The following is a 25,986-nucleotide window of genomic DNA, read 5'->3' as shown; positions in this document are numbered from 1 at the left end:
AAATAAGTGGTAACAAAAAATTTAGCGTGACAATATGTAAAATCCTTCCTGTAGTAGGATAGTATCTTATTTATCTATGTCTTAATTAGTACTGTCTATAGAGTACATAAGAACATATAGGAATTTTGTCACAAGAAAAAATGCAGATAATTGTAAATTAACTACATCATACGCTAGTGTTACTTATAAAAAAGATAAGAAATGTAGATTATTAGAATGTGTTATAGATATATGATAACCTCTTTATGTAGTTGGAATATTTGAATTTAATGAGACTTAATATAGTGTTTTATTCCTGTGGAGCCATTGCTCTCGCTTGAGCTCTTACACGTTTTTCATACTCCAAGCGATTTTGACTGTAATAAAAAATTCACATTTCCCATAATAATTTCATATACACACAAGTTTTACATCATATAAAATAAATATAATACCAATATATTGTATATGCTTCTGCTTGAGCTGGATCTTTGACATTTGGTTCATTTAATAAATCTTGTATACCAAGGAGAATTTGTTTAATTGTAATGGCAGGCCTCCAATCCTTTTCTTCGTCCAAGAGAGACAAACATACTGTTCCTGAAGGGTAGACATTTGGGTGAAATAAAGGAGGTTCAAATTTACATTTTGGTGGACTAGAAGGATAGTCATCCTTGAAGATCATGCGTAATTTGTACAATCCACCCTCCCATGGTGTCTGCGAAATTGAATGTTCAAATAATATCGTGAAAATGAATGTTAACGCTAATACTATGTGTTACAACTCACAGATTTTTTCCCTGGTATTGCACATTCCCAATTCATCAAGTTAAGTGTCCCATCTTGATTTTTAACAGGTCGTGCTACAAATCCCTTTACAAAAGTTAAATTATGTCTCAATACACATTACATGCAAAAAGATTGACGTTTATCCAAAACACATATACATGTATACTATATACGTCCAGAATAACGCACGCGTTTCTGTATGCAAGGTTAGGATTTTTAACTGTTGAACTATTTTATCGAAAACGATTTTCTACCTCGATAACAAACAGTTGTTCATGATCAAATAATATTATAAAGAGATGTTTATTTATTAATGCGATTTTGTTTAAATAAATAATTCAATGTTCAGACTGACCAGAAGGAACATACACATTAATGATTGCAGTTGTAAAAAATAATATATCAAAAGGATAACTTACAAAAGGATGATCTTTCCTCCATGCTTTTCGCTCTTCGGCGAGCCTAGCAATCGCAATGCCTGACATTAATCTGCAACAATTTTACGTTATATTAGCGTAATGTATTTCGGCGCGAAATATAATCGAGACGTGGTGCGCAAACACCAATTGTGACATTACCACTAAGCTTATCGATAACAATCCACAACTTTGAATTCTGGGCACTTTCTGCGCCGAAATTTCATCAAATACTTAGTTACACAAGGGTGAAAGCGATTCTATTAGGGTGCGTGTTCAGAAAACCTATGGATTTGTAACCGTCCTCGGTGTTGTTCGGATCTCACTGTGAATTCTTTTTCGCAAACACAGCATCTGTTACACGGGGACCTCTGCTGGTAAAAGAGGACACGTGTCTTGGACAAGTCCTGCAGAGCTAAACCAATCAAAGTACATGTACATTTGTCCAATTCGTTGGTTGGCTGATTAATTTTAATTATATATATGCGTTTTTAGTTATTATTAATAAAAAATTCTCACTAACTCATAAATGTTAAATAATATATTTATTTTTAGAATTAATATATATATCTTTTTTGCATAATTTCTTAATATTATTAATAGAGAACAATATCTTTAAAATCGAACATTGTGAACTATTCAAATTGTTTAATCATATCTTTAAGGAAAACAAAAATATTAAAAATAATGAAATTAAATATATACATACTTGCAAGAAAAATGTAAGTCTTTACCATAATATTCGACTGTGTATATATGATTAAAGTAGCGTAATTTATTTTTAAGTCATTTGTTCTTCACTTTATGCTTTTTTATTTTATTTCATCAAACTTCTTACGTTTCATCTTTTATCTTAATCAGAAAGCATAGCATTACATGCATATACATATACAAATCAAATCAATAAAAAGGCATGAATATCCAGAAAATTATTAGATTGTTATATTATTTTGTTGTATATAGCAATTAAATGATAAATGTCGAAAAATATTCTTAGTAATCTTTTTGAATGAAATATCTTCCCAATGTATATTAACGTAATACATCTTGTATTTATACGGATATGAAATAATAATAATATTAATAAAACATACTCTGTTTATCAATCGTATCTCCGTACCAAATAGAATTATTAAATTTCAGTAATTTTGTCGTGTTTATTACTCCGTTTCGTGTCGTCTCTGCTTATGCTTATATATACATATATGTTTTCATATCATATATCCGTTAAAAATAAAATAATTACGAAACTCGACTCAAATTCTACTTGTATTACTAGGATCGCATACTGGTATTAGAGGTTATAAGTAAGATACGATTTTATAGTTAAACTGAATTTTCCCTCAAAAGTTACTTCTTATATTGGGATAACATAAGAGGAATGGAGGTCTTTCAACGCTAGGTGGCGCCTCTGTAAGTATGATAAATTGGTTATCAAATTTCGTTCTTTGTATTGGAATAACATAGGTAGAAAAGAGGTTCTGGATTATAAATAGCTCCGGTGAATTTTCTATTAAATTCTATCCTTTATGATAGGATAATATGATCTAAAAACAAGCTGCTTAATATCAAATATTATTCTTACTGCGACGTTAAATATATGATAGAAAAAAATAAAGAGAATTTTATCCTGAATATCAGAATAATATGACGATGAAAGCATCTCGTCAATTTACCCGCTCATTTCAAACAGGATGTGCTCCGCTGATAAAGCGTTAAAAGGTTTTAAACTAACGAGATAAAGGTGGTTAATTTTTTTCCTTTTACTCAAATCTAGCTTTTTCTAAAGGAAACATGACGAATACAATTTAAATCTTAATGTAAATCGTGAACATGCTATTATACCAAAAATCTAATAGGGCTAATATACGTTATAATTAGAATACATTATAATTACAAAATTTGTAGAAGGATTTTACATAATTCGATATGTGAGTATTACGAAATCTAACCAATATTTTTATTTCTTCACATACATAAATACGTAACATACGTATGGCCATTTAGCCATAATATTCAAGTAAACGATTACAGATCATTGTTTTTTCCATTCTAACAGATCTAATTATCACAATGTGCATTGGCGCACTATGTAAATCGAATGTTTGCGTCTGCGCTCGAATCTTGCAATATGTTCTCTCGTAGTTAAACCCTCGCATCGTCTTAGTTATTCATCCGACAGAAGAGGATCAGCTTCGATTCTCTCATTAACATCACCAGGCCACGGTCGACACTTGTGCACCATTCGAATATGGTTCTTTATTTCCTGTGTACACTTACGATTAACGAATCGATGGAAAATTCTTGATAAAATACTTATAACGTTCTTGTTGAGTTCTGATTAAACACTCCATTTTTCTTAAGGGCAAGATCTGTTTAAACGATCATTTAAAATGTGGAAAGCATTAAGTTACGTTTTTTTGTAAGTAATTTTTCATTTTTCATTTTTATAACTTCCTATTATTATCAATCTGTCCATTAAATAATCTATTACGCGCTTTTGGTCCTCCTATATTAAATTTCAGTTTTCAAAGTAGCGCGATCACAATTTTTATTAGAATTATACTTTCTTTGATAATAAAACGGCTGATCGCACAAAATTCAAAATTGGCCAAGCAAACGTTATACTGGCGGTTAATTAAACACGGATACCGCTGCAGACGGGAAGAAGGTCAGTTTTCTGTTGCGCGTCTGCAAAATCTTTCGGAACTCGATTTCAAGCGTAAAAACTATTACTCGTCCTGATCGATCGTCTCAAAATGTTCAAATCGAGAAGAAATTGAAACAATGGCGATTAGATAAGTAACGGAGGATTATTATTATTTGCGTCTGTTAAATTATGGCGCATACATGCTTCCGTGTTTGAAGAGGAATTAAGCTGCGAAAGATTAGATAATATTCTGCCACTATTTCAATACAATATTCGAAACTTACGTGACCGAAAAATGATACAACCGACAGATATATTGAAATAATTTTATAAAACATCTTTCATATTGTCCGTCGATATTTTCTTTTTTTCGTTATTTTGCGATATATACCAATTATTGATTAACGCATGATCGAAATAGGATAACGTTCTTCTCGATGAATCCGCAACTCTCGTTGGCGAACGCGAACGAAGAAAATTGCGAGCTACGTCAAACGAACTCGAACACGAGCACCGAATGCAAGTTTAAGGAAGAAGATCACCGTTTGGTTTGTTTTCATGGCCTCGAGGATAAATGGAAGACTGGGTGATTATCGCCAATGCTTCGTTACTTACTAATGAGTATTTAAATAGCTGTGGTACGGAGAGAAAAGCATTTAAGTATGACTGTTTAGAGATGAGAATGTGCTAACATTGGTGCTTTGCTATTGGCCCCTGACCACCTTCGATCCTCAGAATGTTCTACAGGGATTTTCTTCCTTGAAAAAGTTAACAATCAGAGAAGGAAACTTGACTAAATTAGTGTCATCCTTCCCAAACGAGTCTCGATCGATTGAGGTTCGGATGTTTTGTTGTTTCATAGTATTTCATCGAGTATTTCCCTTGTCCTTACAAAAGTGATATTTTCCTTCAGAAATTGGAAATAACTGGAACTAAATTAAAAAAACTTCCAGAAAATACGTTCGTCAATCTTTCGAACTTAAAGAGCCTGGATTTTCGAAATAACAGCTTTCCAGAAATCGATGTTGAAACTTTCAACATCTCCTCGTTACATTACATTTATCTTTCTGGTAAAAAAAAAAAAAATGATACACTAATGAAATTTTTTTATGAATTTAATTTATAAACACAATTTATTTGGAAAAAGGCAATCCTTTGAAATGTACGGAGGATACGAAGTGGATTCTAAACAAAGAAACGGGTTCATTGGGTCACAAAATCGCTGATAAAGAACATTTACGTTGCACAGTTCCTTATGACGGCAGGTCACTGATTCCAGTTGTGGAAATAATTATTGTAATCAATTTTATATTACAGTTTATTCGTAAGAAGCAACGTTAATCTATGCAAACCTTTTGAACTTAATAAATTTACTATTTTAGACGTTGAAAGAGGAATGTACAAAGACTGTATGCGAGTGTGAATTAGTATACGTATTTGGTAACGGAGGGAAACATATTCAGAAGCAACTGACGGCCTTTGTTTCGGTGAACTGTAGTCATCGTGGATTAACCGAGATGCCAAATTTCTTACCCGCCAACACCACTACTCTTCATTTATCTGGAAACAAAGTTGCAACATTTTAAATACTATTCTTCGAGATGCTTAATATTAAAAACTCGTTAATAACTAAAGGAGTATTCAGACGATCAATATTATTTGTCAATATTATTGTCAAGGTTTAATGTGCTCAATGTTGTATTAATAATACATGTATATATTGATCGACTAGAGGTTGACCTTTTACGTACAATAATATTGGGAATCCTAAATATCGACAACAATGTTGACAATAATACAGATCGGCTGAATGCTTCTTAAAAAATAGAATTTTAATTGTAGATACAGGATTTGAGGCCACTCACGACAAATCCTGTGTATAAAGGAGTAGAGGACTTATATCTGAATGATAATATGATCGAATCGATCGTTCAATTGGAGGGGTCTAGTTGGGTGGATCGTTTTCGATTGCTTAGTCTCCGTGGAAACAAATTAACAGATGTTCGTATTATATCCTTGTCGATTGAAGACACGTTACTGGAACAAAGATATTAGAGGACTTGCATTTGATTGGAACCGGTAAATTTAATACAATATAAATAATCAAAGTTTTCTGTTATTATTTCAGTTGCCTACGTATGCCCTAGAAAACGTGTTACTACACAATGGAAACGCAGTAAGTTTGTATCTTGGAGAAAACCCATGGAGATGCGACTGTCTTTTTACACCAGGTTTCCAGGTAAAATTTGAATCATCATGGTGGATTGATATAATATAAAGAAATCAGAAATTTTCAATTAAATGCCAAGTTCCAAGGACTTTGAAAACATTGAAGTTTCATTCATTTGCAGGAGCTCCTCATTAGGTATACGAATTTAATAAAAGACATTAATGATGTCAGATGTTCGCCTACCAACGGGGATGACATTTCTGATAGAATTGTAAGTTATTTGATCATTTTTCATCACGTTTTTCGATGAAGAATATTTAAACATTTAACTTAAACGATTCATATATCTTTTTCAAAGATAAAAGACCTGAGGCGCACTGAAATTTGCGTTTCCTCGGACGAAGATCCTATAATTCATCCCTTGGACATTTTAAATATTATCCTAGCATTTCTGATACTTTTGATCATCGGAAAAGTGCTGTACGACTATTGGTCTTTCAAAAAAACTGGCAAGCTGCCTTGGATCGTTGCTAAGATACCATAAATGAATACTTATCCATGTAAGAAGTACGACTTCAAATATATTCCAAGATTTTCCTCGGATATTATATGAGATTATATGGATTATATTATAGTATCGTGGAAAAATCGTTGGCGAAATCCCGATGAACTACAAATAATCGGCAGATACGCAAATAAATACAAAGAAAGAATGGCAACACATCGAAACCAGCTGGCTGCTGAAACGAGCAAAACCCATATAAGAAGAAGACTAAGAAAAAAACATCCTACTGACCTCACTAAAGAAATAAAATAGACAAACTGGAAGATGGTATCCCGCTGGGGATACCATCCACATGTTATTTAGTAATAAAGTTAGACAAATTGTAAAGCACAAATTAAAAGAAAAGAAAACTTCAGGTAGAAAATATAATATAATAAATAAAGATCACTAGAATCCTGATCTCTGTAATATGCATAGATTATAAGACTAAGGAAGCTCACCTTCGATTCTGCTTTTTGATCCTCGCAATATTGATGATACAACTCGTCAGCGGCTGTTTTCTTTGCCACACACTCTCTCACACCACGACCTGTATTTATTTAAAAAAAGATAAACAAGATGCAGAAAATAAAAACGAATTAAGAAAAGTTGTTATCCAAATTTCTAGACTAAACCTTCGCTGATATAGCCTAACGCAGAGCAAGTAGCAACGTAAGTCAAACCCTGATAAGTTTTCATTTTTTCCACACAATACTTTGGAACTGGAACTCCTTTTTTAAGACAAAGTTGATATAACTTTCTTTGAGCTGTTTCTCTCAGACCGTCCGCGCCTAGATTAATTATTTCCAACAGTCTGTAGATAACGTTTAACTTATTAATTATGATCATCTAACATTGATAAGTAAAGGGTCAATGGTTGTGAACTAGGCTTGTACGTACTCTTCCTGTGTAAGATCCACGAGAGCACCTAGCTTTTCGTCCTTCATCTCCTGATTCGCAATCATTTGTAAAATTTTCGCGGCTAAGTCGTTCTTTGTTGATTCTTCGGTTAAACCTCTAGATGTTGCTGTTAATTCATATAAGTTGCTTTGAATGAACTCAATATTGAAATTTTTACGCAACGATATTTATTAATTGTTAATATCAATTATATTGTTGTTATCTAATTTGTAAAAAAAGATTTGCTCTATTTAAGAAAAATAGTGTTTACGGCGAAAGCGGAGCCAAACGTGTAAAGTTACATGAAGCAATTTTTCAATTTTGACGCGTCGAATGAATTCGTTAAATATTTACGTAAGATATTACCAGCAAATCCAGCGAAATTTCCACGTATTACATAGACGTTCGATTTGTGACGATGTGAACAGTCACTTGTGTATTCATATTCAACTGGTATTTTGCAACGTTTTGCATATGCCTCTAAAATGTTTAATGGCGTTCTTTGACTAACGATTTTCGATGAACTGTCGTCACCACTACCCTTTAATTGATTTTAAATTGTCCAATAAATTGTGTAAAAATATTGTATAATAAATTGTACATATGAGAAAACAAAGACGATTGTCGTTTACTTGAATTGAAAGATTTATCGCATCATCTTTATCGACGATAAATTTTTGACTTGCGGTTCGATGGGAGCCAATTTCCATAACGGAATCACCAACGTCAGCACATGTTTCTTGGCGGTGTAATGTAATACAAGAATCCTCGTGTTCTATAAAACGTTTGATCTTAGAAATCTAATTATATTATAGAATTGTTTACTTAAGACTAAATTGGAAATGTATGATAAAATTACTTTTTATACTGTGGCTTTCCATTTTAGTTTCTTCGAAATTGGCTCGTTTTTCGAACATGTTAATTGTTTTTTTAACAGATTGTACCTCGGCTGGAAGAACAGTTGACTTAGTGATACGAAAGAAATAGTTTTATAACGATTATTAATACCAGCGTCTTGTCGCATAGCAGCATCTGCTATTTTACCCCACTCCTCTAAGCTACACGTCTCTTTCATCAATTTAGTGGTATCTACATGAAAATAATAATCAGTAATCAATTGAATAATTTTCTAAAAAGAGGATGTATAAGTCTATCGGATAGATATCGAGATGTGTTTCCTAGTCAAGTAATTGAATTATTATATAATTTGTATTCATTTTATAGATATATAAGAGCTATGTTAATTATTAGATCGTAAACTTCTTTATGCGTTTAATGTGCGATGTACAAAAATATACGAAGTATCTAAAGTATAGTATTTATTATAGTGTTTAGCAAATAAGATAATTTCCTATGTAGATTTCATTTCTCAAACTACGTTCATAAAAATATGAATTTCGATAAATATCTACAGTCCAATAATTATCAATTCAAATAATAATGATCGAAGACAGGAACTAAAACTTCCAATGCAATTTACATAATTCATTTTGTCTTATAGTCCTTTTTTCAGAAAGACCTTCGATTATTACAGAGCATCATTTTAATCTTATCAATAAATAAGACTATGCAAACTTGTTTCAACGTTAAGAGAAGCAGATTCATCGCTTGAAAACTTCTGCGTAGTAGAACTATTCATCATCAGCGAGTCACTAGATTTATTTCCTATATCTTGTTCTTTAGTAACCAAATTTTGAGTTTCATCAATTAAATTAACTTCTCGTTCGTCGATACTGCTTTCTGAAACTTGTATCTCGGCCACGTTCTTACTTATTGCATCACTTTCTTCTATAGTCTATGGCACACGTATATTTAATCGTAAAGATCAATTTATAGTATTGGGTTTCTGATACCTACGTCATTTTCAGTGATTACCGATCCCCTAGCGGAAAACATTACAGTTGAGTCTTCTGAATCTTGTGTAAAGAAAGAGGTAGATGTTTCTATCGAATCATAAAGTGAGACATCTTTTTTAATACTAGAACTCATGGATAATTAAAACAAAATGAATGAAATCTTATGTAAATAATCGCGACCTACCAATTTCACGACAAGGTGCTCGTAATTGCTGAAGAAGATCTTCGGCTCGATCGATAACCGTCTCCATTTCACATAAAAGCGGTGCCGCATTTGGGAATCTTTCGGTTATCATGTTCCAGACGAACTCGGCATCCTCTGTACCTTGCAATGATTTTGGTAATTCATATTTTTGACATGTAGAATCTTGGCGTTCAGACATTCGACAACGTGGACTTTATTGTATCCTATTTATGAGATATTAAGGTTTGGTCCGATTGCCAGACTGGCAACAAAAACGTATACTGTAAAAAAGAATGTGCCTTGGTTTCATTGACAGATTGACAGTATGTCAGACAATAGACGATAATATTTATAGCAACACTGAGTTGGCTTTGATACTTTTTATACCGGCTTATTGCATTTTGCTTCAGTAGTAGTTTAAATTATACGAACAAGTAATATAAATAGAAAGTGCAATCTAAAAAATAAAAAGTGATGAATATAATAAATCTTTACACATGCAACAAAAGCTCATATTTACGTTTGATTGCGGTTCTAAGAAGTTAAATCTAAAATTTCTAAATTTCATCTCAAATTTTAGGTAATATTTGTATAGATCAATAATTTGTATAATATAATATTACCTATCCCATTTCATGTCATTATCTAGGCATTGTATTATTGTCATGCAATTTTTATTGCTTTATTCTTCATTAACCCCTTTAGTGTCGACCGAAAAAATTGTACCTAAGCGAAAAATATCGAACCAATTTGATGTAATTTGGTAAGGTTTGAGAGAAAAATAATAAAAAAAAATAAAAATAATACTTACAGAGTTCAAAAAGAAACATATTACGAAATAAAGGGAGAATAAATTAATGCCAATTATATTTCAATATTTATTGAAAATCATATCAATAATACTTATTCAAAATCATTAAGAAAAATGGAGAGGTCAGTTTTCTTTTATAAATAGTATTTGCAAATAAGAATAATCATCATTTAATCATAATTTGATGTAGAACATGTAGTATAAAACATAATTACTGCATTTTCAATTATTTGTAGAAAAATTTCTAAAAACAGAAACATGCAAACAGAGAACTAAATGATAATCCCATGATGCACAACAAACGTCATGGATTATTTGCTTCAAAATAAGTGATTCATGTAGCTAGTACAACATCATTGAAATAACATCCTAATATTATTATAAACATTTAAAGTTATCCGGTTATTGAAAATGTGTAATATTTACTTATTGTTGCTAACGCAAATAATTTACTTAGCTTTGATGATGACTAATGTATACGCCACGTAATCCTTTATTGCACAGATTGCGTGATCTTCGCACAGGCCTATCAAAAATTTTATTCTCGCCCTGTTGATGCAAGATTATTTTATGAAACATAAGGAAATATTTTACTATAAGCAGTGTTATCTAAAATCTGTGATTACGGTCTCAAGCAAATCTCCCGTGTCGAATTTTTATCTTATGACACAACGTATACACAATCTCGGTATCAACCATCGCGGAATATTACGAAAAGTTAAACCCATAAACCTTTTCAATTTATGGAACATCTCACATAGGACTTTTGCAAAGAAATTTAACCATTTATAACATTTCATGAATTTATTTTGTGATAAAGTTTTCTCGCAAAGCGATTAGTAAAGCGCCATCACACACGCAACGATATCTCTGCTTTTAGCACTGAAAGGGTTAATATTTAATTGTGTTAAAAATGACAACGTGAGTTCGTGCTCGCCATCCATATGCAGATGCGTTAGTTATAAGAAATAGTAACTAGAGGATGATCCTAGTTACAATCGATAGATTTAATCGATAGGTTTAAGATGCCTTTTTGTTTTTATCCCTAGTTTTTGTAAGCGCGTGCAATAAAGATTTTTTTGGCTCAGAACGGTGTGATAGATTTATCCATTCAATAAAATAATAAGTATTCCGATCTTACCTCTGAGTATAAAAATAACAGCAAATTGTACCTGGCTAATAAATTATATCTTGTCATAGTTATTTAACACTAGGTTTACGGGACCCATCAATTTGACGGATTTCAAACTTCGAAATGAAATATCTCAAAAACCCATAGCATTAATTTTAACTATTTCGCATCGTAAATTAATCATTTCATCTATAGAATTTATACCCATAATTATTTTTTTCTTAGGCTTTCTAGTTTTTGAAATCTGTATGTAATATACCTATCTTTACGAAACCCGTCAAATTGACGGGCTAGCTGATTTCATAAACAAACCGTTTTTCAAAGACAGTGTGCAAAAGTTTCAGTTATTGTAGACATTTCCCATTATTTTCTCCGCTTATTGTAAGTATTTACAACAGGATAATTGAATTTGGGCACAGTATTTTCTTTTTTTGACCAATCTGAGGATACCGCCGAAGAAGATCAATATATGAATTAGGCCAAAGCGAAGCTGACAATGAAAGTTCTGAATACACTGAAAGTGGAAAGACAGAAGGATCTTCGGATAATGAAGAGAACTTCTTGAAAGTATGTCGTAACAAGAAAAGGATGCGTATTTTTTCTAATTCTGACTCTGCCGATAAAAGGATGAGCATTCCAAGCACATCCCAAAATGTAATGGGTAAAATTGAAATTGTAATTGACACAGTGGATAAAACTTAAAGCAGGCGGATCTAGGGGTAGGACGCCCGTTCGTATGATATTTAAGGATATCGCAGGGCCTACTAGCTATGCTAAGAGAAATATTATGTCGGGTTGTGTAACTAGTGCTTTCGAATTGATAATTGACAGACACATAATGGAACACGTAAAAGATCGCACTGAAATCGAGGCGCATCGAATTTTGAAAAAAGACAATCACAGCTACTGAGTTACGTAGTTTTCTAGGAATTCTATATGCCCGGAGCGCATATGAAGCGAAATCATTGAAAGCCTCCGAAAGATTACAAACAGATAAATTTGCGCTGATATCCGAAATATGGAACAGATTTATAAGTAATAGCCAGGCTTGTTACTAGCCATATGAAAATATCTCAATAGATGAACAATTATTTCCAATGAAGGCCCGATGCAGGTTTACGCAATATATGCCGAATAGGCCTCACAAATTTGGCATTAAGTTTTGGTTTGTTGTTGACGTCCAAACAAAATATATTTTGAATGGTTTCCCTTATATGGAGAAAGATCAATTCGATGCTCAAGGGAAAAAAGGACAAGATGACTTTGTTTTAGATGACTCAAATTTATAGAAAGGACAAGATGACTCAAATTTATATGAATCAGAAAACTGCATGCTTACTGTGTATAAAAGTAAACCGAACGTAAAAGTCCTCCTTCTAAGCACCAAACATATAGATATACAAGTAGAAGACAATTATAAACGTGTTCCAGAAACCATTGCTTTTTATAATAAAACAAAGTTTGGTGTGGACATCGTTGACCAGATGGCACGTAAATATAGTGTGAAAGCAGGGAGTTTTCGATGGTCCCTTCAAGTTTTTTTTCAATATTTTAGATTTTGCAGCAATAAACGCGTGGATATTATGTAAAGAGTGCACCGGATCGAAAATATCCAGAAAGGAGTTCGCATTTCGCCAAAGATCAGACGCTTCATTTTTGTCACCTTCAACGTCAAAAATGCGAAAAAGTTGCCAAGTGGGCTACTGCAAAAAAAGATAGAAGCGATAATTGTATATATTGCAAAAAGATTGTATGCGGGAAATGCACAAGCAAAATTAGTATAATTGTTAAAAATGTGCTCAATAAATATGATCACCCTATAGCGTTAATATTATTGTTATCATTTCCGTGATAATTAAAAAAAAAGACTTTACTTATTAATAATTTATTTAAACGTGAAGCCTAATATTATTCTATTCAGATTTAATTTGAATAAATCGATTTTTTAAAGAAAATGCGCATTTTCGTTTATCCATCAATTTGACGGGTCCTCGTAGAGATAGGTATATAAGAAACGCCCGTAAACCTAGTGTTAAGATCGACTAATATCCACAATAAACTCTCGAAATAGCCCAATCTTAACTTTAAAACAATATGATAAACTTATATTATATAATCTGCAGAAACATGAAATATTAAAAACTCCTTAACAAAAATATAAAAGAAAGGTCGAAACAATAAGTAGTGAAAAAACAAATATAGCGTGAAATTTTATTGAAATAAGATACCTCTTACCACTAATTTTAATACACATCACATTTGTTGCTGTCTTGTGAAGTAATGTGATCGTTAGGAATATATACAAAAAGCCATTACAGGGAATTCCTTGATACACGGCGATACATCAAAAAATGTGTAGAATCCGTTTAAGGTACGTATGAAGAAATCTTAATTCTCTAAATGCGTGTGGTGTTTCTTCAAAGATGACAAGTGTACAGTTAAAATTATGTGTAACCAATGTACAGTTTGGTTCGATTAAGTAAATCATGTACAATCATTTAATTATACTTAAGCCGATTATTAACTATAATTAATTCCTTTTTGTTTCGCTGTTCCACATTTTACAAAGTTTCAGAAATTTTATCTTTAAAACGATATATATATTAATTACAAGTAGTAGTAATAATGTTACCAAAAAAATCGACGATTTCTTAAAAACAAAGGCATGAAAAATTGGCTTCTTGAATGCAATTAATCGTAGACAAAAAAGAAAACAAAAAGAGGACAAAACTCCTTTTTCCAGATATTTTTCTTTCACAATAAAAGTTTCTCCTTTTCTTGTTTCACGTTTTCTTTAATCAGCTTTCTGTTTATTACTTTCTGGTGATTTGTCGCCATTCATTGGTGATCGAGAACGGCTACGGCTTTTGCTATGTTTGCTGCCTGATCGAGATCTCGATCTGTCGCCTCTTGATCTTTCGCGACTAGATCTATCTCTGGAAGAAGAGCTAGATTAAAAAAATGACGATAGATTTGCTTTTCTTGCGCTAATTATATCAATTGAACTCACTTCGAAGGAGACTTGGCTTTGGATTTGGACTGCGACCTGGACTTTGACCTCTCAGCCTTGGACCTAGAACGAGATCTGGATTTGGACTTTGACTTAGATTTCGACTTTGAGCGGTCTCTTGATCTGCAAAATTATAGTTCAAATGAAGAGGATGCAGGGAAATATAATTAAAATTATAAAAAACTGTTTTTCTCTTTCGTATAAACATGAAAAATGCCGTAAGAGGTTTCTTAAAAAAAAATCAGCCCAAACACAATGCCAAAGAATGAAAGTGAAATACATGTGAAACGTAGGAGATATTTACATAACATTCGATTATTGATAATTGCGCAAGAAACAAAGCAAATAAATAAATTTTACATCACAAAATTAGAAGTGACATAACACAAATACAGGAGAACAAATACTCACTTGGATTTAGATCGGGTGCGGCTACGTTCGGGAGATTTGGATTTGGACTTTGATTTTGATTTAGTATGTGCCCTTGATTTGGAACGGCTGCTGCGACGGCTACGACTACGAGAACTGCGACGACTCCTGATACGATTAAAATATATATCATTGCAATATGTTTAAAATATACTATATACAAAATTGATCTAGTTACTTTAATAACTGTCATCATATCAGTTGCAATTGTTCTAAGTTATTTTAGATGAATGTTCTTGTATTATGCGCGAGAACTGAACATATCTAACATATGATTAAACATTAAAAAGTGTAAAATAATTTGAAAATTTAAGCATGAAGTATGCAGTAAATTTCGAAGTAATCAAAATTAGAATCTAGTATGCTACAGGTATGGTTAGTATTAAAGTAAAAAATGATGGAGACATTGCCGCCCCCCGACAGTACCTTGATCGGGATCGAGAACGACGATAATACCTTGAGCGGGAGCGGGATCGGCGACGAGATCGAGATCGTGACCGTGATCTTGATCTCGAACTCGAGGATCTTGAGCGACGACCACGTCTTTTATCTTCGATAAGTCTGATTCTACGTCCATTTAGTTCTGTATCGTCCAATTTGTCGATGGCGTTCTTCAAGTCAGAATATGTTGCAAACTCTACAACCCTGTAACATTAAATTATGCCATTAATCAAACTACATCAATATAACGAAATAATTGTAAATGAAAATGTAACTTACCCTTCATTCCTGCGCTGTTTGTGTGCATCTGCATATGTCACTTCGCCAGCTTGTCTCATATAATCCTTCAAATCCTGAGCATCACACAAGAAGATGAATTAGCATATTACAATGATAAAAAAACGTGTCTTACATTAAATTATAATGAGATACGGTTAATATTCACGTATGAATAAGACTAAGTTTTGTGTTCCTATACTAAAGATTACGCATAAGTTAAAATGTGTCCTGTGCACTTTTGTCCATTATACTTCTCCTATCACGTATTAAATATAGCAATCCTCCTTGTCCTGAAGTATATACCAAAAACTCTATCCTTATTGAAAAAAACCATGTTATATCTCCTGTCTGTCCATAATCTTCAGTGTGGAGAATATATGTTGAAAGCATGTGCTCGAATTTAGTATCTGCGGTTGATGCAACCTTTCTTTTTATGCAATTCAATCTTTAAAACAAGTATAGTCATTTATTTTATAGAAAACCTCCACCCTGCAGAAAAATAATACATACTGTGAAAGGCATCTTTCAGTAATTAACGAAAATACTATTTTTTTTACTCAAACGAATATATCATCGAATATATAATTTCTGCAGAGCAGCTCACAATAAAACTCCATCAAAATCATGCTGCATACAAAGAAGTTTATAAAAAGTCAATTTTTCTATCATCTATTTAAATCTGAAAGAAATCGTAAACCGTAGGTTCGATCAAAAACTATATGGATCGTTGAAAAGATGGAACTGCATAAGGCAGAGAGAAGACAGTTGCCTGTGAAATCAAACAGTGAACAATGAAAGACGAATATGGTTCAGAATATGTTGAAAAAATATTCGGTTTCTTTTAGAAAGTCTCCTACATTGCAAAACCTGTATTTCAAAGATGACAAAAATAAATGTAATTCGTGTATACAGAATGAGGAACATATACTTTATATTTTCTATCACACCATAACTGGAAAATGGAATTCGAAAAATCCAAAGAAATTGGGCCGATGCTGAAAGTAAGAACATTTTCCAATCAATATTTTCCTTCAAAAATAACCAACGTAGAGGAGAAATCATTTATTTGCTATGATAATCATCGAGAATCTCCCTTTTGGAAACTGTATATTCCTCTTGATGTAATATTCTTTTCCTATTATGTCTTCTACGATTTAATGATATGAGTGGATGGTTCTTATCTATTCTTCATGATTCATCGTCCATAACGAGGAAAAAATCTCTGTTTGGTATCCACTGTATACGTTCATGGTTGAGACTGTTTCTTGTATTTGTGGGAACCAGGTACGGCTTAATGTCGTGGACTCTCTTTCTCTCTCTTGTTAGGTGCGTGCGTGTAGGTAACTCTTGTCTTTCAATCTTGATGTTTCTTCGGAATCATGCATGATAGGTCAGTTTTTCAAAACAAATTCTTATCCGATGCGTTCAAAAATCCTAAATATTGTTCTTGTATCCTGTGTGCATAGTAAAGCGTAACAATAGGAATCATGTCGATACACCAAACTGTTTTCCTTTAATGGATAGCCTGCAACGACACTTGACGACTGAAATGTCTCCTTTGTATGTTTTATACACAAACCCAAAAGAGAGAAGGAAACTGAATTTTACGAAAAGAAATAAATTGCCTTGCATAAAGAAAAGTTGTTTTTTGTTCTCATTCAAAAGACACGTAAAAAGCGTCCGTTTCATGAAAAACGTAAACGCTGAGTTATTTAAAAATCATGATTTATAATGACCAACGAATATATACACAAAGTACAGAAAAATAAACCAACTACTACATATATCGTTATTAAACGGACGGATGCCTAATTTCGAGCACACTTAATATATATATATATATATCTGATATATATCATATATATATAAATATATATATGATATATATCTAATATATATCATAGAGGTAATTTGTTAAGCTGATTCCCTATTTCCGGTATTGGTTTTTTTTATTGCGTGTGCACGGCTCCAAGCTCGCTGAACATTCTCAGTAGAGATCTATATTGATATAGAGGATGTGTATAAATATACACACATAAAACACCTGAACTATGGTGCACAGTTAATAGATATATAATATATATCTTAAAAAGATATCAATAAATAAGAGAACAAGTTACAAAAGTGTGTAAGTGTATATAAGATATATAATAGATATAATGTATATATCTAAAGAGTACACTCGGTTAAGGTGACGCATTTACCTTGGGCCCAGGCACCACCTTGCTTACGGACAGAGAGAAAGGCCAGACACAACGGCGCTTGGTTGGGTCGAACGGATCTGTGTGGCGTAGTCGCGGATGGTTCGGGTTTCGGCCCGTGTATGCCCTCATGGGTGGCCGCTGCCTGACTTACTAGATGGCTAGGTTGGTGACGTACCAGTAGCAGTAACAGTCGTGGTGTAGTAACAAATGTGATAGTGATAGCAGTAGTAGTAGTAGTAGTAGTAGTAGTAGTAGTAGTAGTAGTAGTAGTAATAAGTAGTAGTAATAGTAGTAGTAGTAGTAGTAGTAGTAGTAATAGTGGTGGTGGTGGTGGTGGTGGTGGTGGTGATGGTGGCAGTAGTAGTAACAGTAGTAGTAGTAGTTATATTGTGGGTTGTTCATTATGAAGAGTAATATAAAGGGTCAATAATAAAGTTGAGTAATAAGATGTCAAGAGTATAAATGTAATGCAGAAGGATCAAAGAGTGGTGATGATGATGACGAAATATTTCATAAAGGATATAACAGATAGAGAATATGTGGTAACAATGGTAATGGTGGGAGGGAAGTATGGAAATATAATGAGAGAGTAAAATAGTGGTGATTGTTGTTGTAACACATCCAGGCAAAGATACAGGTCAGAGTCATTGATGATCGTAGAAGGCAGACGACGTTTTTCTCTCCCAGCGATCACGATGAGAAGATCGCAGATACGTAAGAACCTATCTCATCACTGGGTTTCACCACGTATCACTGCGCAAGTAGTAGAAGGTGGTAGGTAGTAGGTGTACCCAGTGCCACGCGGCTATCTCTCTCACCCGGGACACCTCAGAAACCAACCTGGTGCCACTTGACCTTAAGGCGGGCCCATCGCGTGCATCGTCATCTTTATCATCGCACATCATCAGTCTATTGGCCCTACCGGTCGCCCCTCCTCGGCGAAGAGGACATGGCTCTTCGGAAAGAACATCAATTTTATTGTTTTTCTCAACTGTTGGCCGAACGTAAATGAAATAATAAATTGAAAAAGGAACGTCGAAGAATTGATTGAGCGAGAGAAATTCATAGATAAGTATACTTTTTTTCATCAAAAGACAACCAATCATCCGAAAAGTACGATTAGAGGATATATATGTTTATATATATATATGCAATGTATATTGATCAAGTAAGACTTGGTCCACATGCACACAAAGGATCTCTATTTCTGTCTCTTTTTTTTAATTCGTTGGCATGGATATTTAGAGTTTTGTGTACACAGATGTATACGTATATACATCTCTTTTTTTAAAGATCAGAGATTTCTAAAAATGGAGTGCGTCCTGGTATTTCCCACATAGTTCGCATTTCCCATTGTTTTCCCAAGATTGCCCTTCCGATTGGTCTATCTCGTGTCTTCCTCTCCACTGTTCATTTGCTCGACGTCTTCAAAACGTACACACCTCTTCTTCCAAATAGTACGCACAAAGTAGCACGATCCGATTTCTGTGTCATTTTAACTTTTACTCAGGAATCAATGTGCAACACACATTATACGTGATATTCAAGTGATTCACATGCCTGTTCTTTTCAATATCATGGGGGTTGTGTATTTTCCATATTCATCCCTCTATGTTTCTGCACCTTTCGTCTGGTACTTTCTCTTTTTCCGTACGTTTTCACTTCTGCTCACCACCGAGCGAAAGTAATTAGGATAAAAAATTTTGTTTCGAAAATATGCCATAGACTTACTTGATCAAAATGTACATCTTTTTTTGTAAACTCGGATTAGAGTTTCAGATATGCATAAACGAACTTAAAAATGACGAAAGAAAAATCGAATAAAAACATTAATGCTAAAAATGCCGCGCGTGTAAGTTTGGTTCAACTCGGGGAAAACACGAAATGCGGAACGATCGAACGCTAGCGAGAAAATATATAGGGATCGGTTACCCGCGCACATTTTCGATAGAATATTCGCATATCGTAGTCATTCTGGAAACCTCGAGTAGCAATCAAACTCACGAAAAAGCTATCGGACGTATTGTAAGTGCGAAGCCAAGGGTACAGATATTACTTACCTGCCAGCTAACGCGACTCGAGAGATTCTCCACAGTGAGCCGGTATTCGGTGCGTGTTGGTGGTCCGTATCTACAAAGGGAAAAGTACGGATGTTATCTACTTTGTATTATTTCAATAGAAGCAGGTTTGTCTTGGACCTGACTTTATACGTAACAATAGCGAAACTCTAAGAATGGAAACGAAAACTTGAGTTGTAATATTCAATATTGTAATTATTTAGAAGAATAAATTATAAGATGTATCGTTAGAGCGTAACATTGGATGTATGTACCTGGGCAATGATTGCTTGTAGCTAGATGCAGTCCTCGTGTTTCTGTTCACACTATCTCTGCAAAAAGGGATGTCATGTGAACAGAAATAACGGATTGTTGGTTAAACCTTCAGCAAATAACTACAGATCTGCACTCATTGCTCAGGCACACAATCAATCACCTGTTCCAATCGAATCAAATCTACTCAAAATGCAGCAATAGCGTACCTGTCGTGCCGCATATCGTCTCGGCTGTAACAAACACAATACCACACATCTATTAGTCGCCAATTACATCGATCCACCTCTCTCATCTACCAGTAATAAACATAATGTCTGGGAGGGTATTCACTAGGCATTATAATATACTATTATGTGTTAGATTTCTCAGCTAGTGAGAGTTTTTTAAGACTTCCATTAATTCGACGTACTCGGGAGAGCAGTCAAATCCAAGACAACCAATTCAAACTAATTAGAATTCGCCGGTGCCTAGACGAACTTTCATCGTATGCAAATTGGCAAGCTTTACAACATTCACTCGTTCTCTTTCGTTCTCTTTCACACTCTCTTTCATACTCTTTCTCTCTCTCTCTCTCTCTCTCTCTTTCTATTTTAGAGCTTATCATATCCAAGGTTACGTTCTTCCCTGTACGGGCGATATGTAAAATCATTTTTCATTACATACAATCGAATTGAATGTACATTCAAAGAGAACATTTTATTCAAATATCAAAAAAAGTATAGAAGTTAACTCGAAAAAATTCATTCAAGATTTTGCATATCTCAATTTAATTGCCTGCAGGGGAGGAGGGGATAATGATCGCTCTGATAAAATAAAAAAAAGGATAGCGTGTCTTACGCAGATCGCCTCGAGTCCCCATAACCACCACGGGAGTCACCATAGCGCCACTGGTCACTACCCCTAGGTGTCCCCCTGGCCCTCTCTACAGTAATTCTGTAACAAGACACATTGGATATGCTTACTTGTCTCTCCAGGAGCGTGAGCGTCCGTAGCCACGGTCGCCTCGCCTCCCTGAAACACCCCGTGCTATCTCCACCGCCACTCTGAAACACACCCAACAAAACCCCGCCTAAGTCCTCGACTAATTCTTACTCTAAAGCTGCTTCCTTCCCTCCATCCTTCTTTCCATTTTCTTTTCCATTCCTCAGCCTGCTCTCGAAATCCGTTCAAATATCATCCGCCTCGTTCTTTATCTACAAAGTCCAGCCATTGAGGCGCTGTCCCCTCATCATCGTATTTGTCTCTTCATCCCCTCTCTAATTTTTCTAGTTGCTGTCCACTTATAATTCGCAACTTATTCATTAATCTAAGTTATACATTCGTATAAAATTGCTCTAGGCTTTCTCATAATTAACTGGGATCACTTTGTATTCATCCTTTTCTTTTACACCTCTTAGCTTCGTTCTTTTACCACTTCGAGGAATTAGACAAAAAAATTGTTCATGATCACCAGAGAATTATGAAAACGCATTACGAAAGATACATATTTGTATTTTTCTCTCGTTTTGTTTGTTAAACAACTTTTGTCAAAGAAGCAATATACATTATATAAAATTCTGAGGCATTCGTTATAAAGTATATCAATATAGTCTCTTTAACACATATATCGGGGAATTGATGGAAGTAGTTCAAAATGGCGGCAAGTCATATCGGCTATTTAAGTAAGATGCACTTTTATTGCAGAACAAACCCAATCAATAATTTGGAGGACAGACGCCGTTTTATTAAACTTAAAGATAATAATCAAAAAAAATTTTTTTTATATATGTTGCAATTATACAGAAGCAACAGCAGATTAGTATGTCAATAAGATAGAATTCAAAATACTTTAAAAAACATTAAAAATATCTAAAAACTTGAACATAAACAAAAGTAAAATAAGACTTTAAAAGCGCAATTATTTATGATTTTCAATTTGCAAATGCTTTATTCCCAAAAATAATACCGACTTTTTTTACATACAAAGGTATTTAATATTCAACTCTTTTCCCTTATAGCCAAGAATTCTACTTTGCCTCTAATCGCAAATAACTAGGAAACTTCTAGAACGAAACTATTATCCAATAACGCATAAAAGGTTATTAAAGTAAAATAAATATCAATGCTATTGCTTCTCATGTATAATCCTACCTATTTTACATAACATTAACAAAGTTATTTTAATCTCCAAATCTTTTAAAAAATGCTTAAATATATGTCCATTAAATCAAAGTTTTTAATACTATAATCAAACAGGTTAATGTTACATTTTTAATATATATTTAAAATATAATAATAAATAAATGACAGAGATTATCAGTAATTTTGTAATATAAAAAAGGAATGAACTCTTGTAATTTCCAATAATCATTATATTTTGCAAACTGTGCAATTGAAAATTACAAGTTTTAATATATAAATGTGAATGTATAAAACAAAACTTAATAGTGAACAAACTAATCATGCAAAACATGCTACCTACACCATTCTTCATACTTCTAATATATTTGTATGTATAAAATATGTATAACAAATATGTAATATATATTACCTTTCTCCTAGAAGCTCCTTTCCATTGAGCTCATAGACTGCATCATCTGCATCCCTATAGTCATCAAACTCCTGTAAACAAAATAGATTTATTACAAATCACAATAAGGGGGAAACTTGTCAGTTCCAATTTTTACATGCAGTATTATATTGTATTATTCATGTTATTCAATACACCTTATTAATTCATAAAGTACAGCTAGTGTGTAACACACATACATGAACCTGCAGCTATTAATATTCAGAAATATTCCACCAGTGCATACTAACAAAGTGGAGTAATAATCTATACAGGGAGAAGATTCAATTAATAATTTAACAATTTAAATAATTTTGATTTAGTAATGCAAAATTTTTTAAGGAATTGTTTAATTTTGTAATTTTATGGCCTTTAATTTTATAATTGGTATTTTGTCACAAAAGTAAATAGTAATTAAATATTTGATATAAGTAACACGATTCCCCTTTGATAATACGTAACTTACAAACATTTTGTAGATTAATCGATGAAAACCAGCACACAGTTCCATTAAGCAGCCACAGTACCAATGTGTTCAGGGCTCAAGGTAGGTCAGATCAACTCACGAGTTCAAGTTATTTTTTAAGTAAAACACTTCACCCTCTACACATGTTGGTCACAAATGAAATAATAAAATAATTCACAATTTTTCTATGAAGCAACAAAAAAGTGTAGAAACGGTTTCTACACTTTCTATTACTAAATAACAAGACCAAATTGAGTAGAGTAAAGTGTTGGGTATGTGTATAAAATTTGATTTAGGTACTTACAACAAAGCCGTAACCGTTCTTGATGAGGACATCACGGAATCGACCGTAGCCTCTGAAAAATCTCTCAAGGTCTCTTTCCCTGGTGCCGTATGGAAGCCCACCGACATAGACCCTTGTCCCTACCATACTGTAAAAAAAACAATTGAACCACATTAGACTTACCACAAAGGCAAATCCATTCTTCATAGCGACCTCCTTGATTCTACCATATTTCCGGAAGAACTTCTCAAGGTCGCGCTCTCTCACCCGGTATGTTAATCCGCCAACGAATACTCGGGTGCTCATTCTTAAAGGAAAATATAAAAACACCATACATAACAGGCTACTTTAAGAACCTGCCATTTAGTCACATGACAACATAAGAACTGTTACGTTAATTTCCAATATTCTGGCTGAGAATGGCAATGCAACTTAATAAAATTGACATTGGTGAGTTTACTTTATACTTCTGTCGAAACTTTAAAAATTTATGTCAAAGAAAGCTTTACCAGTTAAATTTGTGCCTATTAAACTGACGGCAATAGGTCACAAGTGCAATATAGAGGTGCTATTGTAATACAAAACTATGAAATTTGCTTCCAAACCTAACATTCCATGTAGTCGATAAATATAGTACTTCAGCATACATTCTTTTATAACAATCACACAGGGTTGTTTTTAATTACAGAAATAAAAGTTATATTTACTAACAAAACATGTAAAACTTCACACGTATATTAAGTTAATGTACAAATAAAAATTCATTAATAAATAAAGCAAAAATTATACTTCAATACTCATGTTTATATATAACTTGAGTATAAATATAATTCACATTGGGTTACATGCTATAAATTATATACAAATATGTAACAAATATATGATTTGAAGCCATATGATTTATTGCATGTTAAAAAAAAATTCTGAGAAGCATTAATATCTATAGTTGCATAATCTAATGAATTTAACAACATTAAGTGATATATAATAATCTAAAAATGACAACTTACTGAATATTAAGTTTATTATTTATTTTCAAGCAAAAAAACAAGACTGAATATTTACAACTAGATTAAGCACATCTCATGCACTTGTGGATAACATAAAACATTCTTTGTCTATGTATAACTAAATAAAAAGTGTTTTAATAATTTGCACATTGAGATAAAATATGATTTAATATTACTACGATATTCATTTTCATGCTTACTCAGCCAAAAAGTTTACGCAAGTATTAAGGAAGTATGAACATTAGCCGTGTTCGGTATTTACAATTAATTATTCTGAATAGGAGAAACAATGCAAAGCGGTAAATTTACTATACGTACCGAACTCGTCTGATGTTGTAAACAATTAGGAATGGCAAATATGTAAAACAATTTTCGATTTATGAAACTTAATTTTCAATATGCTGCATAAATATTTACCATCTGAGCACTGATTTTTAAGCTACGATATAAGCTTATAGAGTATACTCATTCGTGGTGTTAAAAGGATAGTTTTCTACTTTTATTGCGAGATTTTGACTGTACTTTACGACAACGTATCAATACATATGTACTAATACATGATACACGGGTCGAATTATTTTCCCTCCTTCGCCTATTACAATTTCTTTCTACGATTAAAAGAGCTCTACAATCCTTTTCCTTTTGTCCAAATTTTAACTTGCTTTTTGATTCATGTTTAAGTAACTAAGTAAGTGTGACTTAATATAAAGAGTGTAATACATATTTCAAACTCCAGCGACAAACCATGTTTTTAGTGGGCACTCGTTTCATAAAATGGCGGTCGTGTGATTGCTTATCGTCCTCCTTTTCTGCTACGTAATTTACACGATTATATGCGGATAAAAATGTGATAACTGTATTTATAAAAACATGTTACGATTATATAAAATAATTATATCTATTGCGAAATATTATTTTTTTAGTTGCGGGAACCTCTCGAAAATTATCAGTATGATGTGCGAATTAACGATAACGATAACGCTAAGATGGAATTTATGGAACAATATACATAATATCTAGACTATATATATAATAGCTATCTAAGAAAAACGATTAATTGCGACGTGCGCATATCCATTGTAATTAATTCTAGAAGGTCTTGTGAGCGAGCATCCATATGACGTAGCATTCGGATCGCTTCTGCCACGTCATTAACGTACAATTTAAAAATAAACAAATAATACAATAAATGAATTTTTTTAATTATGAGAAATGCAATTGAAAAATTTGTATCATCGATGAATTATCGTTAAACCATCATGATGTGATATGTCGAGGGTACTTATCATGAAACGCGGCCGTTCCATCCGTAAAATAAAGTATTTGAGAACAAATCACTTTTTTAATGCATATTTAGTATTATAAGGAAATATATGTTTACAAACTTACCTGATTATACGTAAAAATAGGTTGCTTTATTTGTCGAGGTCTGCTTTCACGATACAGCACCACTCAAATTACTAGAAGTAATGATCGGCGTCTGAAGTAAAATGGCTCGCTGCAATAACGGAAACAGAACGGGGTTCACACAGTGAAGAACAAAGTCGCTGGC

At 33.1% G+C, this 25,986-nt stretch overlaps 4 protein-coding genes and 1 long non-coding RNA gene across 26 annotated transcripts; 1 reads left to right on the top strand and 4 right to left on the bottom strand.

Moving 5' to 3' along the window:
• Positions 1 to 10: 10 nt before the first annotated feature.
• LOC117207069 (SUMO-conjugating enzyme UBC9-B) lies at positions 11 to 1,531 on the bottom strand. Its single transcript, XM_033446913.1, has 5 exons — positions 1,347 to 1,531; positions 1,188 to 1,257; positions 769 to 852; positions 435 to 697; positions 11 to 356 (listed from the first exon to the last, which is right to left on the bottom strand). Exons 2-5 carry the CDS (start codon positions 1,251 to 1,253, stop codon positions 290 to 292), a joined length of 480 nt encoding a protein of 159 aa, XP_033302804.1. The 5' UTR covers positions 1,254 to 1,257; positions 1,347 to 1,531; the 3' UTR covers positions 11 to 289.
• Positions 1,532 to 3,327: 1,796 nt separating this feature from the next.
• Positions 3,328 to 6,885, top strand: LOC117207077 (protein singed wings 2). Its single transcript, XM_033446928.1, has 11 exons — positions 3,328 to 3,606; positions 4,256 to 4,420; positions 4,509 to 4,671; positions 4,748 to 4,904; positions 4,982 to 5,130; positions 5,217 to 5,405; positions 5,677 to 5,835; positions 5,963 to 6,073; positions 6,186 to 6,275; positions 6,363 to 6,564; positions 6,640 to 6,885. Exons 1-10 carry the CDS (start codon positions 3,578 to 3,580, stop codon positions 6,546 to 6,548), a joined length of 1,398 nt encoding a protein of 465 aa, XP_033302819.1. The 5' UTR covers positions 3,328 to 3,577; the 3' UTR covers positions 6,549 to 6,564; positions 6,640 to 6,885.
• LOC117207076 lies at positions 5,192 to 9,739 on the bottom strand. Of its 3 annotated transcripts, none has more exons than XM_033446925.1 (11): positions 9,489 to 9,739; positions 9,306 to 9,391; positions 9,024 to 9,243; positions 8,457 to 8,537; positions 8,308 to 8,397; positions 8,081 to 8,223; positions 7,815 to 7,989; positions 7,449 to 7,575; positions 7,184 to 7,362; positions 7,010 to 7,098; positions 5,192 to 5,394 (listed from the first exon to the last, which is right to left on the bottom strand). In XM_033446925.1, exons 1-11 carry the CDS (start codon positions 9,685 to 9,687, stop codon positions 5,380 to 5,382), a joined length of 1,404 nt encoding a protein of 467 aa, XP_033302816.1. In that variant the 5' UTR covers positions 9,688 to 9,739; the 3' UTR covers positions 5,192 to 5,379. The 3 variants fall into 3 exon arrangements, with proteins under 3 accessions (XP_033302816.1, XP_033302817.1, XP_033302815.1); XM_033446926.1 differs by lacking the exon at positions 5,192 to 5,394 and adding an exon at positions 5,735 to 5,871; XM_033446924.1 differs by lacking the exon at positions 5,192 to 5,394 and having other exon boundaries at positions 6,880 to 7,098.
• Positions 9,740 to 10,342: 603 nt separating this feature from the next.
• On the bottom strand, positions 10,343 to 11,237 carry LOC117207078. The gene is made up of 2 exons (XR_004487465.1): positions 10,926 to 11,237; positions 10,343 to 10,848 (listed from the first exon to the last, which is right to left on the bottom strand). It is a non-coding gene; the product is annotated as an uncharacterized LOC117207078 (long non-coding RNA).
• Positions 11,238 to 13,628: 2,391 nt separating this feature from the next.
• Positions 13,629 to 25,937, bottom strand: LOC117207054 (serine-arginine protein 55). 20 transcript variants are annotated; one of them, XM_033446881.1, is made up of 12 exons: positions 25,824 to 25,937; positions 23,608 to 23,731; positions 22,658 to 22,728; positions 21,090 to 21,170; positions 20,334 to 20,357; positions 20,127 to 20,183; positions 19,855 to 19,924; positions 15,591 to 15,664; positions 15,297 to 15,515; positions 14,853 to 14,978; positions 14,442 to 14,564; positions 13,629 to 14,379 (listed from the first exon to the last, which is right to left on the bottom strand). In XM_033446881.1, exons 2-12 carry the CDS (start codon positions 23,728 to 23,730, stop codon positions 14,226 to 14,228), a joined length of 1,122 nt encoding a protein of 373 aa, XP_033302772.1. In that variant the 5' UTR covers position 23,731; positions 25,824 to 25,937; the 3' UTR covers positions 13,629 to 14,225. The 20 variants fall into 20 exon arrangements, with proteins under 20 accessions (XP_033302772.1, XP_033302768.1, XP_033302771.1 ...); XM_033446877.1 differs by lacking the exon at positions 21,090 to 21,170 and adding an exon at positions 20,965 to 21,060 and having other exon boundaries at positions 25,824 to 25,936; XM_033446880.1 differs by lacking the exon at positions 23,608 to 23,731 and adding an exon at positions 23,446 to 23,572 and having other exon boundaries at positions 25,824 to 25,934.
• Between the last annotated feature and the right edge of the window lie 49 nt (positions 25,938 to 25,986).

Source organism: Bombus bifarius, unplaced genomic scaffold (assembly GCF_011952205.1).
Source record: "Bombus bifarius isolate JDL3187 unplaced genomic scaffold, Bbif_JDL3187 scf7180000008019, whole genome shotgun sequence".
Taxonomy (NCBI): domain Eukaryota; kingdom Metazoa; phylum Arthropoda; class Insecta; order Hymenoptera; family Apidae; genus Bombus; species Bombus bifarius.
Note: the sequence above shows the minus strand (reverse complement) of the source record. Positions and strands in the feature narration are given on the sequence as shown.